Genomic DNA, 16,186 nt, shown 5'->3' on the forward strand with positions numbered 1-16,186 from the left:
ACGAACTCAGTTTCTACAGAAGAACAACAGTGTGTAACTTATGTAATTAACAGCAGACTACATTTCTGTAAAGAATATTATGAAGTAGTCCATAGAGTGTTGGCAAGCAGCCATGATATTGATTGACAAATCACTGTCATTTTTCTGATTGTGTGGGTGATAGTAATTGGAACTCGGACATTTTAGTCATAGTGCCTGGATGGATAATACAGCCTTGCTTGTATTGGTTAACAGAAATCAAGAAAATTATCATTTTTTTTGCTGTATGGTTGGTGAACTGAGGCTGTGGGTTCATTCATCTGGAATCTTTAAGTTTTCATAGTTCAGTGTGAAGTCACTCTGCTGCTTAATGGAGGCATGAAGTGACTTGAAAAAAAGCTCCATGTTTGGTCTCTAGAGTAAGGAGTTTCTCTGTTATCCAACCCTGAGACACTGCAGTAATAATGTATGCTGCACTCGTGACGTTTTGTGGATAGAAGTCACATTAAAAAACATTAACAAAAAAAACTAAGGAATAATTTAACTGGTGTACACCAATCCCAGCCCTTCAACATGTTGAAGGAATGATGATCCAAAACAGCTGACTAATATTTTTGCTAAGTGCCAAGATGGAGAGAGTGCTTAGAAGAAGAGTAGAAAGGGAGGAACAAATGAAGTGTGTATATTTATTAATATTACACAAACATCTCCATGGAGATCTGAAGATTCATTCTTTGATGCCCATGCTAACCATATTGCATATGATGACCCTCTTAAACTCATTCACTGATAAAGCATTCACAGCTGCCTCTTGCAATTTGTTTCTCATTCATTACTCTCCATGCAAAAAAAAAAAAAAAAAAAAAAAAAGAAAAAATTCCTCACATGCTCATCAATCTTACGTGACCAGTCGTACTGGAAAATCTCTTCATTGTCTACTCTATAATGCAACTTTAGTAGTTTAGCTGTAATGTTTCTCTCATATCCTTCATTCATTCATGTCATACCTCTCATATCCCTGTACTTATGCACAAGGCTCAAGCTGGGTGCCCCAAACAATGAGGGAGGAGCACTGTAGCATCTCGGGTCCCACCTGCCTTAGGACAAGAGGATATGCAGTACAGCCCTTCAACTTACAAACCTTCACTGCCCTTGTAAGGGAATCACGTCATTAACTAGTCACAATTTTAATGACTTGATTATGGATTCTCTCTCTCTCTATTCCCACATTCTCAAGAACCCCCAGTTGTTAATCCCAATTTAATTCCAATCTGTCTTCATTGACATTCTACAGTCCTGATATAATTTTTGTAACTACTTCTCCTGTTCCCTGTCTAAATTTCTTTAACCTCTTAAAATCCTAGCAAGCAGATCTTAGCATGTTGAAAATTTATTTATCACTAGGTTAGACTATAATAGATTTAGTTTAATCCTTTATCCCAGTGAGAGCAAACAAAGTTGCGCCTGAAAATATCTTCAGGACTAAATATAGTGTTGTACTATCTTATCCAGTAAGTAGTGCAACACCAAGGCAACTCGTGGCAAAGGTGGAGCAAGCTACCAGGCACTTCTAACCCAGTATCTCCCATAATGCAAAACACATTTCCTATGTGGATATGTATACTGTTATGCATTAAAGGGATTGGCCATCTACCCAGACTAGTTTCGACCTTTATTGAGGTCTCTTCAGTGGGAGCCAGGCCCAGAGCTGGAGATACCAGGCAGAAGCAGTAGCAAGTCATCTGTGCCTATGGGAGTTGCCAAAAGGTTTATCACCTTTTTTAAAAATTACTCTGGATTTAGAGAAAGATGTTGAAAATTTATTTATCACTAGGTTAGACTATAATAGATTTAGTTTAATCCTTTATAAAGGATTAAACTAAATTAAACTTTAGTTTAATCCTTTATAAAGGATTAAACTAAATCTATTATAGTCTAACCTAGTGATAAATAAATTTTCAACATCTTTCTCTAAATCCAGAGTAATTTTTAAAAAAGGTGATAAACCTTTTGGCAACTCCCATAAATTAAACTTTAGTTTAATCCTTTATAAAGGATTAAACTAAATCTATTATAGTCTAACCTAGTGATAAATAAATTTTCAACATCTTTCTCTAAATCCAGAGTAATTTTTAAAAAAGGTGATAAACCTTTTGGCAACTCCCATAGGCACAGATGACTTGCTACTGCTTCTGCCTGGTATCTCCAGCTCTGGGCCTGGCTCCCACTGAAGAGACCTCAATAAAGGTCGAAACTAGTCTGGGTAGATGGCCAATCCCTTTAATGCATAACAGTATACATATCCACATAGGAAATGTGTTTTGCATTATGGGAGATACTGGGTTAGAAGTGCCTGGTAGCTTGCTCCACCTTTGCCACGAGTTGCCTTGGTGTTGCACTACTTACTGGATAAGATAGTACAACACTATATTTAGTCCTGAAGATATTTTCAGGCGCAACTTTGTTTGCTCTCACTGGGATAAAGGATTAAACTAAATCTATTACAGATCTTAGCATGTTGTATGCAATGGAATCACCACCACACTCCCTTATTTCTGCTAGTGCCCTTCTTGCTATTGCAGTAATCACCAGAATTCTCTTTATCACCTTTACAGTGTTTCTTCTGAACTTCATCTTTCTAATCCTCCATTACCTAAGGATCTCTTGCTTTTTTCATTTCCTTCTGTATAGTTTCACCAGTAGAATAGTTAACTTTTATCTCTGGATCACAAAATTCAAAACCTTACACTTAGCTATTAAATTAATATCACCATTCATTTGTTCACTTTTCCAGCTTATTCAGATCCTTCTGTAGAGCCACTACATTGGTTACCACTACAAACAAAAATTGAAAACCACTACAGAAAAGTGATACCTCTCAAAATAAAGGTTCTTATGTTAGAATGGAAAGCGGTACTTACGGTGGTCATCAGTGGTGTTCAGCGAGGATTTGTTTTGGGGCCATTATTAATGATATTGGGACAGTTTCGTTGTTGATATGCAACTGTCTGTTTGCAGAATTGAGGAGAACAGCAAGGAGTCAAGCAGATGTGATCCAACAGAAGGATCCCAGAAGGATTCCAGAAGATGCAAATGGATTCAATAAGTGTGCAAGTCATAGGAGCTTCCAGATTAATGTCACAAAAAAGAAATTTAGAAATCTGGTAGGCAAGGATGGGGTACTAAATGTATAATCAATGTGAAATTTTGTGGGACATGGAGGAAGAGATGAAAGATCTAGGAGTGGCATTGGACAGGACCTGAAGTTAAGGGATGGCATTGCTGAAGTTGTGCAATGTCATCCCTAAATTTCAAGTCCTGTCTAACACCACTTCTGGATCTCTCATCTCCTTCTCCTCCATCAATATGTAGAAGTAGAGGTTATGGTGAACAGAATTGATCATCGTTTTCAAGGGAATGAGGATATATTATTAGAAAGGTCCAGAGAAGATTGACAAAGGTAGTTTCTGCAGATTGTGGAGCATGAAAACAGATTGCCATTTACAGATCCTTTTGAATAAGAGGTAAGGGGTTCTCTAAAAATCCCTTATCTTAAGTTCGTGATGGATTGTTACAATAATGTGGAAGAGATGTTTTTTTGTAGAATGGAGAGAGAGAGAGAGAGAGAGAGATGAGTGTAGCAAGAGCCTATCTCTGGTGGTCTTAGCAAGGATGGTAAGGAGCAGGGTCTTTGCATTGAAGTGGTTTGGTGAATGGAATGCATTGCCTGAGAATGTGGCAAGTTTCAGGTATGGTTTGATGAACTTTGTACGTGACACCTGGAGAACCTCCACAGTGAGGTTTTGTAGCAGTCTCTGTTGCTAATAACAATAATAATGTCTTGCTATAATAACTAACTTGTATAAAAACAATCAAATAGCTGCACTATCTGATCAAAAATATCTGGATGTCTGCTCATTGCTATTCTTGCTGTAATATGTAAGGCATTAATATGGAATTGGTCCACTCTTTGCTGCCAAAACAACTTTCAATCTTCTGGGAAGGCTTTCCACTATATTTTGGTCTATTGCTGTGATAATTCCCTTCAATTCTTCCAGAATAGCTAATGTGAAGTTGGTCACTGATGTCAGGCAATTCAGCCTTGCTGGCATTTGGTGTTCGTTTAGATCATGATTCTGTAAAGGCTAGTCACCAAACTGTTGCCATAAAGTTGGAAGCAGAGATTTATCTAGAATGTCATTATAGACTGCACCCAGACCACATGATTCCTGCCAAACTTCACAGTTGGCAACTTTATTTGGGCAGATAGCATTCTTCTATCATCTGCCAAAACACACTTGTCCACTGGACCATCAGATGGACAAGTGTGATCACTCCAGAGAAATGTGTTTTTTCACTGTTCCAGTCTAATGGTGGCAAGCTTTACACCACTCCACCCGATGCTTGGTGTGGCTTGCCCTTGCTGACATCAGGCTTGTGTGTGGCTGTGCAGTCATGGAAACCCATATTCTTCAGCTCATGATGAACAGTTTGTGGTGCAGAGGAACTTTGGAACTTGGTAGCGAGTGTTTAACTGAGTCAGGCATTTTTTTCAGGCATTCTTACTCTGATTTTGTTTGGTCTGCCAGGTCTGGATTGTGCTAGTATTGCTCCTAGGTTTAACATTTCACAATAACGTCACTTACAGTTGATCAGAGTATCCGCAGCAGGCAGAAATTTCCCTAAATAAGTTGTTGCAAATGTGCCATCTTTCATGACTGTCACATCAAAAATCACTGAGCTCTTCAGTATAGCCTATTTTGCTGTTAATATGTCTGTGAAGATTGCAAGACTGTTTGCATCCTTTTTATATCTGTATGAGCTATGGTTGTGAGATATATAGCTGTATCCATTGCAATGGATGGGTGTCCAGATATTTTTGAACAGTAGTGTATAACATTACTTTTTTTTATCCTTGATTCCTTTTAAATAATCATGTATAATATTTATTTCTGTAATAAACTAAACAAATATGGAATGAAAGTTTGTAATATTTAATAACTTCAATAATTTTATAATAAATATTTAATTTACATTTATCAATGTTTACTGTGATCTCCAGAATCTTTTTCCATCACTCATAAACGTCATAGATTTATAAGAATCTATGAAGAGGTTACAGAATGAAAACCAATAAAGAGAAGCTTTGTCAAGGATACCTAGTGTGACCACTCTTATTTAATATTACAGAAACTAAATAAAGAAATGGATGAAAAGTATAAAAACCAGTATTTAAACTAGATCATGGAAATAGCTAATACCTTGTTGTTTGCAGATAATCATATTACAAGGAAGTGTGAACCCCCAAAGATAATTATTTTCCTTAAACACAGTCGCTTAAAAGAAAAAAAAACTCAAAATGGATTAATATTATGTGACAACTTCAAGCACTCATTGTATGTGTGTGTGTGGGGGGGGGGGAGGGTATCACACACTGCTGTTACCGCTACTTAATCCTTCTGTCTGCACAGTGGCACTATCCATCATATCAACAGATAAAACAAAAATCATGGCTTTTAAAGGACTAAGTCTGAAATAAAATCATGGTCAAAAATAAAATATTAGAACAAATTAAACTGCTTTACATACCTGGGATGCTATATCATATACAAAAGAATTTGCCATTGATACCAAATTTCAAACTTCCTAAAAATAACAGTTGATGAGTTATATTTTGAACCTTTAATATTTTGGATAGCAGGCTACTCTCTGAGACTAAAAAAAAGTATAGAAATATGTGAACAACTAAAAATAGACTGAGTAAGAGAGGAAATATACAAATTACAGGAATTGGCATATTCAATAATAATATTAATTAAAGTTTTTAATTAGTCTATAGTGTGGCTTTTTATCACAAATTGTGCTACATTTTTTCAGTTTGGATATAAGTGTCCTAAAGTGGTGGTGGTGGTGGTATTGAAATTTTTTTTGTTATTTATATTGTGTTTTGCTATTTGTTTGTTGTAATGCTTCAGCTTCTGAAAATGGTGTCCATAAAGAAACATATGTCAGCAGCACGGAAGGCTTCTGTACGAAAGTCTGGCTCTGCCTTGGATTTTTTGCAGTGGATGTGTTGCAAAAATTGCTATATGTATGCACTGAAAAATGTGAAAGATTTGTGAACTGTTTGGGTAAACGAGAAGAAGGAAAGCATTAATGTATGTGAAAAGTGTCTTGATAGATTAGAGCGATTAGAAATGGGAGCAAGCATTGGGACCGTAGTAGGAGCAGGAGTTAGCGAAAATGAAAAGCGCAATGAAACATCTAAAGGAGAGATTGGCTGATGATAATGAGAAGGAGAAAGTTAATATGAAGAAAGAGTCATAGGATAGTCGTATATCCTTTGACTCTTTCTCGTATATGGGAACTTAATGTATTGCCCAGATATGACAACAGTGAATTGAGAAGAAGAGCAGAGATAATAAATAGTAAGATGGCTGAGTTATGTCAGGCAAAGAGGTGCAATTTGTAAATATGTGGAGTGAATTTGAAGGAAAAGTGGAATGATTTAAATCTGATGGATGACATTTGAATGGGTTTGGTGTTTGTGTATTTAGAAAGGCTAGTGTTTTCTGAGAAGACAAAGTCAAGAAGTTATGCAGAAAACAATCAGATTATAATAAAATAAAGAGCCAAAAGGCTTCATTTTGGCGATGCAAAATTATATAAATCAAGTGGATATTAAATCCAGCATTATTTCAAAGCCGAATATAGAAACTATAAAAGTTTTGTATGAAATTTGGCCAGAGAGCTTATATAATACACTCGTTTGCATTTACGAGTTGTCCTAGCCGGTCTTTATAGGAGACTCGATCACTTTGCTCAAGCGTCCATACATTCACCTCTTTTTGGTCCATTATAAGGTTTCACTTGCCTGACAGCTGTTTTGAACTAATTGGTTCTCCTCAGAGACCAGGCAGAAGCCTTAAGAGAGCAAAAACTAAGTAACTCGAAGTATCAGAAAGGCATATTTTTCGCAACTGAACTTTCGGTCAGTGCGTAAAGTATTTACTGAAATAAAGAGCCAAAAGGCTTCATTTCGGCAATGCAAGATTATATAAATCATTGGAAATTGGATTTGGTGAGAGTGATCATGAGGTACTTGTTTGGAAAGGGATGAAACAAGGAATGATTACTGCCAAAAATGGATACATGTAGAAGTGTGTGCATGTGATTATAGGCAGCTCTGTAGTCATTTAGCATCAGTACATTGGGTAGATGAGCTGAGCAGAAAAGATGTTGACAATGCCTGGAAACTCACAAGGTAGCATCTGACAAAAGCAGTGTATGACTGCATGACAACAGTTAAGTGAGTAAATGGAGTAGGAGTGAAATGGATGAACAGTGACATCAAGCAAGCTGTGCTGGAAAATAAAATGTTATGGAGGAGGTACAAGGCAGTTGATGGTGATCAGATCCATGAAGAGTATAAGGTGCAGGCTAGAAAGGTGATGATCATGATTAAGAAAGAAAAGGTGTAGTACGAGAGGAGATTGGCTGGTCAAGTCAAGGTTAACTCAAGGGATTTTTCTGCTATACTGCAAACAAGAGTAAGAATAATTATGGCAGATTAACACTGGTGGATAGTCATGGCAGATTAACAGCTGCAAAGGATATGGTGGAATTATTGAATGAGCTTTATCAGCATATATCATACTGGTGTAAATGATGCTGTGCAATATATAGAAGAGAGGCATGTATTAGGAGAATTGTAAATGAAATAATCAAAGGTGTATCAGATATTGGTTGTTAATAAGGCTGTGAGAATGGGTGACATATTACAATGTATTCTTAAGGAATATGCACCACAGTTGGCAGTGCCCTTCGCCTGGTTATTTAATGAAAGTCTTGCAGTGGATAGGGTTCCTAAGGAGTGGAAAGAAGGCAAAATAGTACCACTCCATTAGCATGGTTCTAAGACAGAAGTCTCCAACTATAGGCCACTCTGTATAACTGGTTGTGGTCAAGGTGTTAGAGAGCTTGGTAAGGAATAGAATACAGGATTGGGTTGATGGAGATAGATTTCTTTATGATGGTCAGCAGGGATTTGTAAAGGGTAGGTCCTTTTTTAGTAATTTACTTGCATTTTATGATAAGGTAACAAATATGTTAGATAAGGAAAATCATATACAGTGATATTCTTTGATTTTGCAAAAGCATTTGATAGATTACCACATGATGCATGGGTGTACAAGCTGCAGAGGATGGTAACAGATAGTATATTGGTTAGATGGAGCAGAGATTGGCTCTCTGAATGATACCAGCAGCTTGTGTATGATGGAGCAGTGTCTTAAAATAGGAGGGTGACCAGTGCCATGCCCCAGGGTTCTGTTCTTGGGCCCCTGCTGTTTTACTTGTTTGTAAATGATATATCATGTGGACTCACTGGGGATCTTCAGTTGTTTGCTGATGATTCAAAGTTGGGAAGAATTATAAGTAGCACTGCTGATGCTGAATCTCTTCAGGAAGATTTGAATAGACTTTTATTTGGACAAAGGAGTGGAGTTGTAGTTTTAATATCAATAAGTGCAAGGTGTTGCATTTTGGAGTGCAGAAATATAAGGCTGTGTACTATATCGATGATGCTGTACTGTAGGAAGTGGATGAGATTTGAGAATTGGGAGTGATGGTTAACAGTAGATTGAAGTTTAGAGGGCATATGGCTGCACATCATAGTGCTGCTATGATAAGAAGTACTCTAACATGTAGGGATAAGGAAATGGTTGTACCACTGTATAAGGCACTCGTCAGACCACACTTGGACTGTGCACAGATCTAGTCACCTGGTTTTCGATGTGATGTGGAGACATTGGAGAGGGTCCAGAGACAAGTGACTGAGACAGTGTTGGGACTCTGGAGTGCTGGCCATGGAGAGAGAGAGAGAGAGAGGTTGAGGAAATGTGGATTGCAGAGTTTGGTGGATAGGAGAAAGAGAGGTGATATGATAGAAAAAATTAAGTTACTGAGAGGATTTTATTTGATTAATCCAGAGAAGATTATAAAAAGAGTAGAAGGTGATAGGAGAAGAACCAGAGATCATCCCTGGAAGTTATGTAAAAGTGCGATGAGGAGGGGTGTGAGGAGTAGAGAATTGTCATTGAATGGAACACATTACTAGAATGTTTTGTTAATGCAAGGGGTGTTAAGGATTTTAAGATTCTATATGACATATGTTGTCAGTGGAATGAACCTCCCACGATGAGTTTGCTGACTCCGTGGAGGGCGTAATAATAATAATATTGAAAGAATGAATAATTCAAGACTACCCAAAAAATACTCCAATACTACCCAGTTGGAGGACATAGAAGTTAAGGACAAATCAAAGTGACATTGAGAAACAGGCCATTGTGCCTAAAATCTATGAAAGGATTATTATTTTTTATTATTATTGTTCCGGGAAAACTCCAAGGAGTCGACAGACTCATCGAGGGAAATGGATGAGGATATCTTGACAGTGACTTTTATATGATGGTTCGCTTTACTACATTTTTTTCTATATTCTCTCAGAACACAAGCTGACTTGCTTTTTTGATAATATGCTTTCTTTTTTTTCCATGACTGTCTCTTCAACTACCTGAGTTCACCGTAGATTTTTTATTATTTTTTTTTTTTAATTCTTGCAGACAACTTCATCAAATTCCTCTATGACTAAATCAAGCAGTGTTTTCTTCAGTCTGCCACTCAGGCTTGGTTTAATTTGTTTTTCATTATACTTAAGCCTAAATCATAATAACCTTTAGAACAGAATGCTTCTAATCTGTGAACATAAGTTTTTTTTTTCAAAAAACAATCACAAAGCAAACATTAAAAAAGAAGAAGAAAATGTCAACATGGGGAAAAAAAACAGGTTTAACCCATACTGGCCCTGAATCTTGACACATCAATAAATATATAGATGCAAAGTGTCCACTGAAACTGAAATAACATTTGAATACTATTAGAATAAGATGGATACAAAGCATAAATTTAATATACAGGTACCTTTCTTAATAAGGTTTTTGTGGAAACACGGAAGACTCAACCCATACTCGACAGAAGAGGACAGTAAGTAAATAACAGAAATTTCAAATATCTAAATTTTGCATTAAGGGGAGGTTGCAATGGAATGCTATAAGAGACTCAGACTACAAAAAATCTGCAGAATTGGAAATTTTGTGTATCAAAATGTTCAGGACATTCTATTACATGCATGTCCTTGGTTGGGATGTATCTCTGAATGAAAACATTCATATCATGTCCATGCAGAGTAGACCATATGTCTCGAAGAACATCTCTTATGTTCAAATCATTGAAATGGGCTTGAGGTGTATGGTCAGCCATATAATATGAACCATTCCTAATTAAGGCTTTTTTTAATGCTATTTGTGTTCTTTATTTTACTTGTGTACATTTCTAAATGTACTGTGTAAACATTTTAAATGATAATTAAATCTAAAATTTTACAATGAATTGTATAAGTGTTAAATAAATTAGATTTTTAGAGCTGTAGTAAAAACAAATGAAAGTTAGCAATTTGCACATGGTGCAAATCATCCATCTTCAAGGCCTACCTTTCCTAATTGGGTTGTGGGGGCAGCAGCTTCAAGAGGGACTTCCAATGGCCATGATCCTCCGCCACCAAGCTCAGGTGTTCTGGTGGGACTCCCAGACATGTCCACCCAAGGTTTTGGATATAATCTATCCAGTGAATTCTTGGCCTTCCACGTGGCCTCCCACCCCACCCTCTGACTTGCCAAAGAGGGCCTGCTAGGGGAGCCTCTCTTGTGGCATTCTGACCAGGTACCCATATCATCGTAACTGTGATCTCTCAACATGGAGAAGCAGCAGTTGAGTATTGAGGATTTCCTGAATTGCAGAGCTTCTGACTGTTGAGTCTTGTCGGCCCCTGCAACCCCTCGAAGGAACCTCATTTGCTGCTTGGATTCGTGTCCACATTCTTTCAGTCATTACCCAGCTCTCATGGGGACATAAACTATATTGAAGAACAGCCAGCTTTACCTTCTGGCTTAACTCCTGCTTCAATACTGCCGAACAGCCAAGTTCCTGCAATATTGCGCTTGCTGAGCCAATTTGAGTATCTAGCTCTACATCCCACTTTCCATCACTCGTGAATATGACTCCAAGGTATTTAAACTTCTCCACCTGCCTCAATGGGACTCTGCTCACATTCAGAGTGCACTGTGGTGGTTGTCTTGAGACCTCAAATGTTTCCTTTTTTTTTCACACTGATCTTCATCCTGGCTTCTGCACAAACCTATCCAGGGTCTGCTGGAGGTCATCTGTGGAAGAGCTAAGCAGAACTAGGTCATCTGCAAAAAGCAGACATCCAATGCTACATTTTCCAATTCTGACACATTCACTGCTTCGGCTGTACTTATCAATCTAGTCCTTAAATATTATGAAAAGTAGGGGTGACAGAAATGAAAGACTATGAAAGGTTCCTATGAAATTTATTGATGGCAGCTAATAGTTGACCATCCACTCCATACTCCTGTACTACTTGCCAAAGCTTATCCCGAGGAACCCAGTCACATGCCTTCTGTCCACAAAACGTGTAGACATTCTTGGCATATTCCCAAGATTTCTCAAAGACTTGCCCTAAAGTAAAGATTTGGTCAGTTGTGCTTCTACCAGGATGAAAGCCACATTGTTCTTCTTGGAACTTTGACTCAACTATGCTCCTGCACCTTCTTTCCAAGCACCTAGCATATATTTTCCACAACAGGCTGAGCAGAGAGATGCCACATTAGTTGCTGCAATCTCTCTCTGGTCTCCCTTCTTGAAGACTAGTATTATGAACCAAGCAGCCTGATGCACTGTAATATCTTCAGCTTGTAAACGTATGTTATTTTTTGCCTATATGTTGTAACTTTATCTTTACTCTCTTCTATTCTTTATTCTATTCCTAATTCTTTATAGCTTTACTCTAATGCGCTTTTTCTCTCTTATCCTTTCTCATTTATTCTACTGCGTACTATGATTATCCACCTTCCGTATTTACTAGTCGAATGCCTGTGAATACTGGAAATTTATTTGTCAGACTGTGCCACTAATATATCATTTAATTGGCATGAGACTAAATAAAACTTCCAGTAGATTCCCTCTGTCTCACGAGTGAAGTTTCTTTTATCAATGTTTACTTTAACAGTCATGGTTCGTAAGTAACTGAACTGCATTTTTATTGCCTTAATTTTATTGTGAGCGGGAAATAAATTATTTCTTGCTCACAAGTCCAATTTATTTAAGAACAGTGCAGTCGTAAAATAAAAGATCAGGCAGCACTCTTTTAACAAATAATTAAAACACATTTATTTACAAATTATACATGAATTAAACAATAGGGATATTGCTTTCTCTATCTATTTAAAAAATATAGCATAAATTAGAACCTTTTTACTTTAACACTAATTAACTTCTTTAACTCACAATCTTATTTACTCTCCGCTTACAAATTCAATTTATTAAACTTCTAGTTTACTTGCAAAGAGGTTAGCTAACTCTTTGTTAAGTTATCTTTACAATTTTTATATCAACTTCCAATATGCCAATCGATTATCTTAATGACACTTCATACTGCTATTAACCAAAAAAGTCTTCTTAAAAGTCTTTCTGTAACATACTATAAGAGGAATGGTACAAAAGTATGGAACTTACAAAGGCTCTGTATCGCACATTCAGTCAAAAGTCTTGCACAAAAAGTTCTTAGGTAATTCTTTCATCTCAGATCTTGAGCTTCCTCCGGAATGTCTGGCTTCAGTAATATCTCATCGGGAAAATAGCGAGCTGGGGACTGCAGTACTCATTCAGCTCCAGCAAAAGGTTGTTCTCCCATGGCGAAAAGAAAACTTTCTGAGCGAAGCTGCCTCAGGTAATTTACATCGCCTTTTCTCCTCTGCTTTGGCTCGTCGAAAATGCCTGGATGACTGCCGTCTCCAATAGCTCGAACTGCTGCCTCCAAGAAACTGAAACTGCCACCAACTCTCAACCGGGATCTCTCTCTCTCTCTAGCATCTGGAAGCTTTTCCTTCTTCGGCAATGTCTGGAAGCCCTCTCTCTGGTCTGGAAGCTCCTCTTTCTGGTGACTAGTGGAACCAGGAAGTCCCCTTATGCTTGGCTCAGTCCCTTTTATTTTGCGATCTCGCAACCTTGCACTCAGGTAGTAAATCCCAAAGAATTCAGCATGACTCTTTTATCTTCTTTTAAGTTTAACCTGCTCCTTGTTCTCCTCCATGCAATCTTTTGATCGTATTTTGCCAGGTGCGGAAACTTGTCTCTAAAACTAGCGGACCTCTTTGATACTTTGCTTCTCCTTTCAGGGCCGTGGAAATTTCTCTAAACTTAGCGGCACTCTTAGATACTATCTTTAAAGGTGTTAGCGCAGTAAGCAACTGTTATATACAAAACTAGTAAACAACTTTTCCTGCGCTCTTACACATAACTATATACATATACAAAGTTCCCTTGGGAAAGCATTGCCTATGTTTTTGACATTAAAACAGTAAATACTTTCACTTCCCACAGGGTTAACTACATTCATATTTTGCAAAATATACATAGAAACAAACAAGGTTATTTACAGTTCTCATGGGACTTGACCTATGTAAAAAATCAATGTAAAGCGCTTTGGTATTTTTAAGCTACATCGAGATTTTACAACACACTCGAGTCAGCCAGAGAACACCATCTAGATTTAAGGCTTTTAGCATTTCCGGCCTCATTTCATCATCACCAGCAGCCCTGCCTGTTTTAGCGATTTTATTGCAAAATGGACCTCTTCTGCTGTGAGACTAGTCATCACCCTGATCTGCACCTCTTGGATGTCCACAGCTGCCGTGCTATCTGGGTTAAGAAGACTCAAAGTATTCCCCCCCATCTGTGGAAGATATCCTTCTCAGTTCTTAAAAGTGCACCATCAGAGGCCTTAATTGCCCTTGCTGTGCACGATTTTCTCCCTCGAAGGTGGTGGATGGTCTGCCAGAATACCTTGTTTGCATTTGCATAAGATGAGTCTAATCTTTCTCCAAAGGATTCCCAATCCTTCTGCTTTGCTGTCTTTACTAAGCAACAGCAACTTTTCGTGTCTCAGTGAGATGTGTACCAGAAACACATCTCAGGTGACCTGACCCTAAGCCATGTTAGGTAAGCCTCCTTTTTTGTCTGGACAGCTTTTTGGACCTCTTGGTGTTCCACCGAGGTGTCCTTTTCTCACTGCCCATCGCCATGCCGAGCTGCTTTCTGCCACAGCATGAGAGTGCAGAGGCAGTGACAGCTGTTCTGAACAGCTTCCACTCCTCCTCAACATCTGTAGTATGCTTAGGAATCTCTTTGAACCTGGAGGAAATGTCTGTAAATTCTTCTTCACAGCCTCATTTTCCAATGCCTCCCATTTCACTTGGTATAGCTGCTTAGGCCTACCAGCTTTGATGGTAGCATTTGGTTTCTGTAGCCGTAGAGTGCAGACAACAAGGTGGTGGTTAGTTGACAGTTCTGCCTCTCTCCTCACACAAACGTCCAGCACTGAGGAAAATAGGTCTGTTGAGACTATAAAGAAGTCAATCGGAGACCTTTCTCCAAGTGTATCCCTGTACCAGGTATACTTATGGAGTTCTCAGTGCTGGAAGAAGGTATTCATTATGGACAGGCTGTTAGTACAGCAGAAGTCCAATAATTTCAACCCATTCGCGTTAAGGTCAGGGTCTCTGTTCCTCCCAACCCACCCCTCCATGTCTGGTTATCTGTTCCAACATGTGCATTGAAGTCACCCATTAGCAGGACTGATTCCGTGTCTGCCACCCTGTCAAATGCAGCATCCACTTCCTCTAAGAAGACAGAGTATTCTGATTTCACCACAGCCAAGTTGTGGTTTTTCATCTGGAGCCTTAACACACATACCCGTCTCCCCAATGGGATCCTTTCATTCGTATTTATTTGTATATTTTTGTGTATATTTTATTTATTTGTATATTTCTGTATTTATTTATTTGTATATTTGTATTTATTTATTTTATTTTCATTTTTCATTTTCACTTTGGATAGTTATTAAACAGTTGTTGATGAGTATCAATTTTTCTGTTTCCTTTATATAGGCAACTCAAATGTTATAAAATGTTTGTGTTAGCAGAAATGAAAGACACAGTCTTTATTAGACCATGGCATTTTGACAAGAAGCTAAATGTTGCAATTGCAATGGAGTTAAACCGGAAATTATCAAATAAGGTAATAAATTTTACATTAATCAAATTTGCAACTTTTATTATTTTATTTATTAATATTATTTATATATATCCAAAGAACTTTCCGATTTTTATGTTATGTTTGCTAGTGAATATCAAAAAATATCATATATTATTCACTTAGAGCAGCTGTGTCACTAATGGCAGGAATGCGCAATATACAGCCTCTCCCTGTCAAGTCAGTTCCATCTTCGCATGGTGTGATCTTTTCCACAAAAGGAGCTCTGGTGCTAGCAACAAGCATTCCTGCTGCAAAAGGATATCTTCATAGTTGGAGGAAATGCCAACTAGTCCACCAGCTGGTAGTTGACCTTCATTGCTCAAGTGAAACACCACCACAATGCTTATTGGGGGCCTGAAGTGGCAAATGCTATACTTGGGTTCCAACCTCCATCTCCCCCTCCCTCCCTCTTCTCCATGCAGTGTGATACCTTTCAAAGGCATGCCTAACATACTTAGAGACCCAGACCCTCTTCATTTTGAGGGTACAGCAGTTAAAAAAAAGTGTAACACAGGTTGATCACCAGTAGTATATAGGCCCGAACTGGTCAGTAATGAACAGGAGACTTCCTGATCAACTGATGCATAATCCAGCTGCCACATACTCTGCCAGTTTGTTCCTGGTGTAGTGGTATGTGGTGGGAAGCACTGTCGTGGACATGGAATTACAAGGAGACTGGTTGCTCTCTGTATGGGTGTCATGCTTTTGAGTCTATCTCCCTTCCCCCACTGCATGTTCATCCAAACAAATCAAACCAAACACAATATTCCAAACTTACCAGAATCCCTCCCAAAAAATCGTTTGTACATCCACTTTACATCTGTGGCATAAATTTCGACATAAATGACAATGTTCATCACCACTTAATGGCATCCACACCAGACCTCCTCCTCTTAACAGAAACCCAAATTGCAGCTGCATCAACTGCAGTTCACCTTCAATACCCAAATTATATTCTTCGTGATTCATTTTG

The 16,186-nt window shown here is 38.1% G+C and overlaps 1 protein-coding gene across 3 annotated transcripts in view; it reads left to right on the plus strand.

Moving 5' to 3' along the window:
* Polr3H (RNA polymerase III subunit H) overlaps positions 1–16,186 on the plus strand; it is a 245,335-nt gene that overhangs the window by 158,704 nt on the left and 70,445 nt on the right. For all 3 annotated transcript variants that reach the window (XM_090407537.1, XM_090407535.1, XM_090407536.1), the window contains exon 2: positions 15,066–15,195. In XM_090407537.1, coding sequence (XP_090263663.1) covers positions 15,085–15,195 — 111 coding nt within the window. In that variant the 5' untranslated portion in view covers positions 15,066–15,084. The remainder of the gene's footprint in view (positions 1–15,065; positions 15,196–16,186) is intronic.

The sequence above is a fragment of the Typopeltis vanoorti genome, chromosome 17 (genome assembly GCF_054136105.1).
Source record: "Typopeltis vanoorti isolate ZY-2024b chromosome 17, IOZ_Tvanoo_1.0, whole genome shotgun sequence".
Lineage (NCBI taxonomy): Eukaryota > Metazoa > Arthropoda > Arachnida > Uropygi > Thelyphonidae > Typopeltis > Typopeltis vanoorti.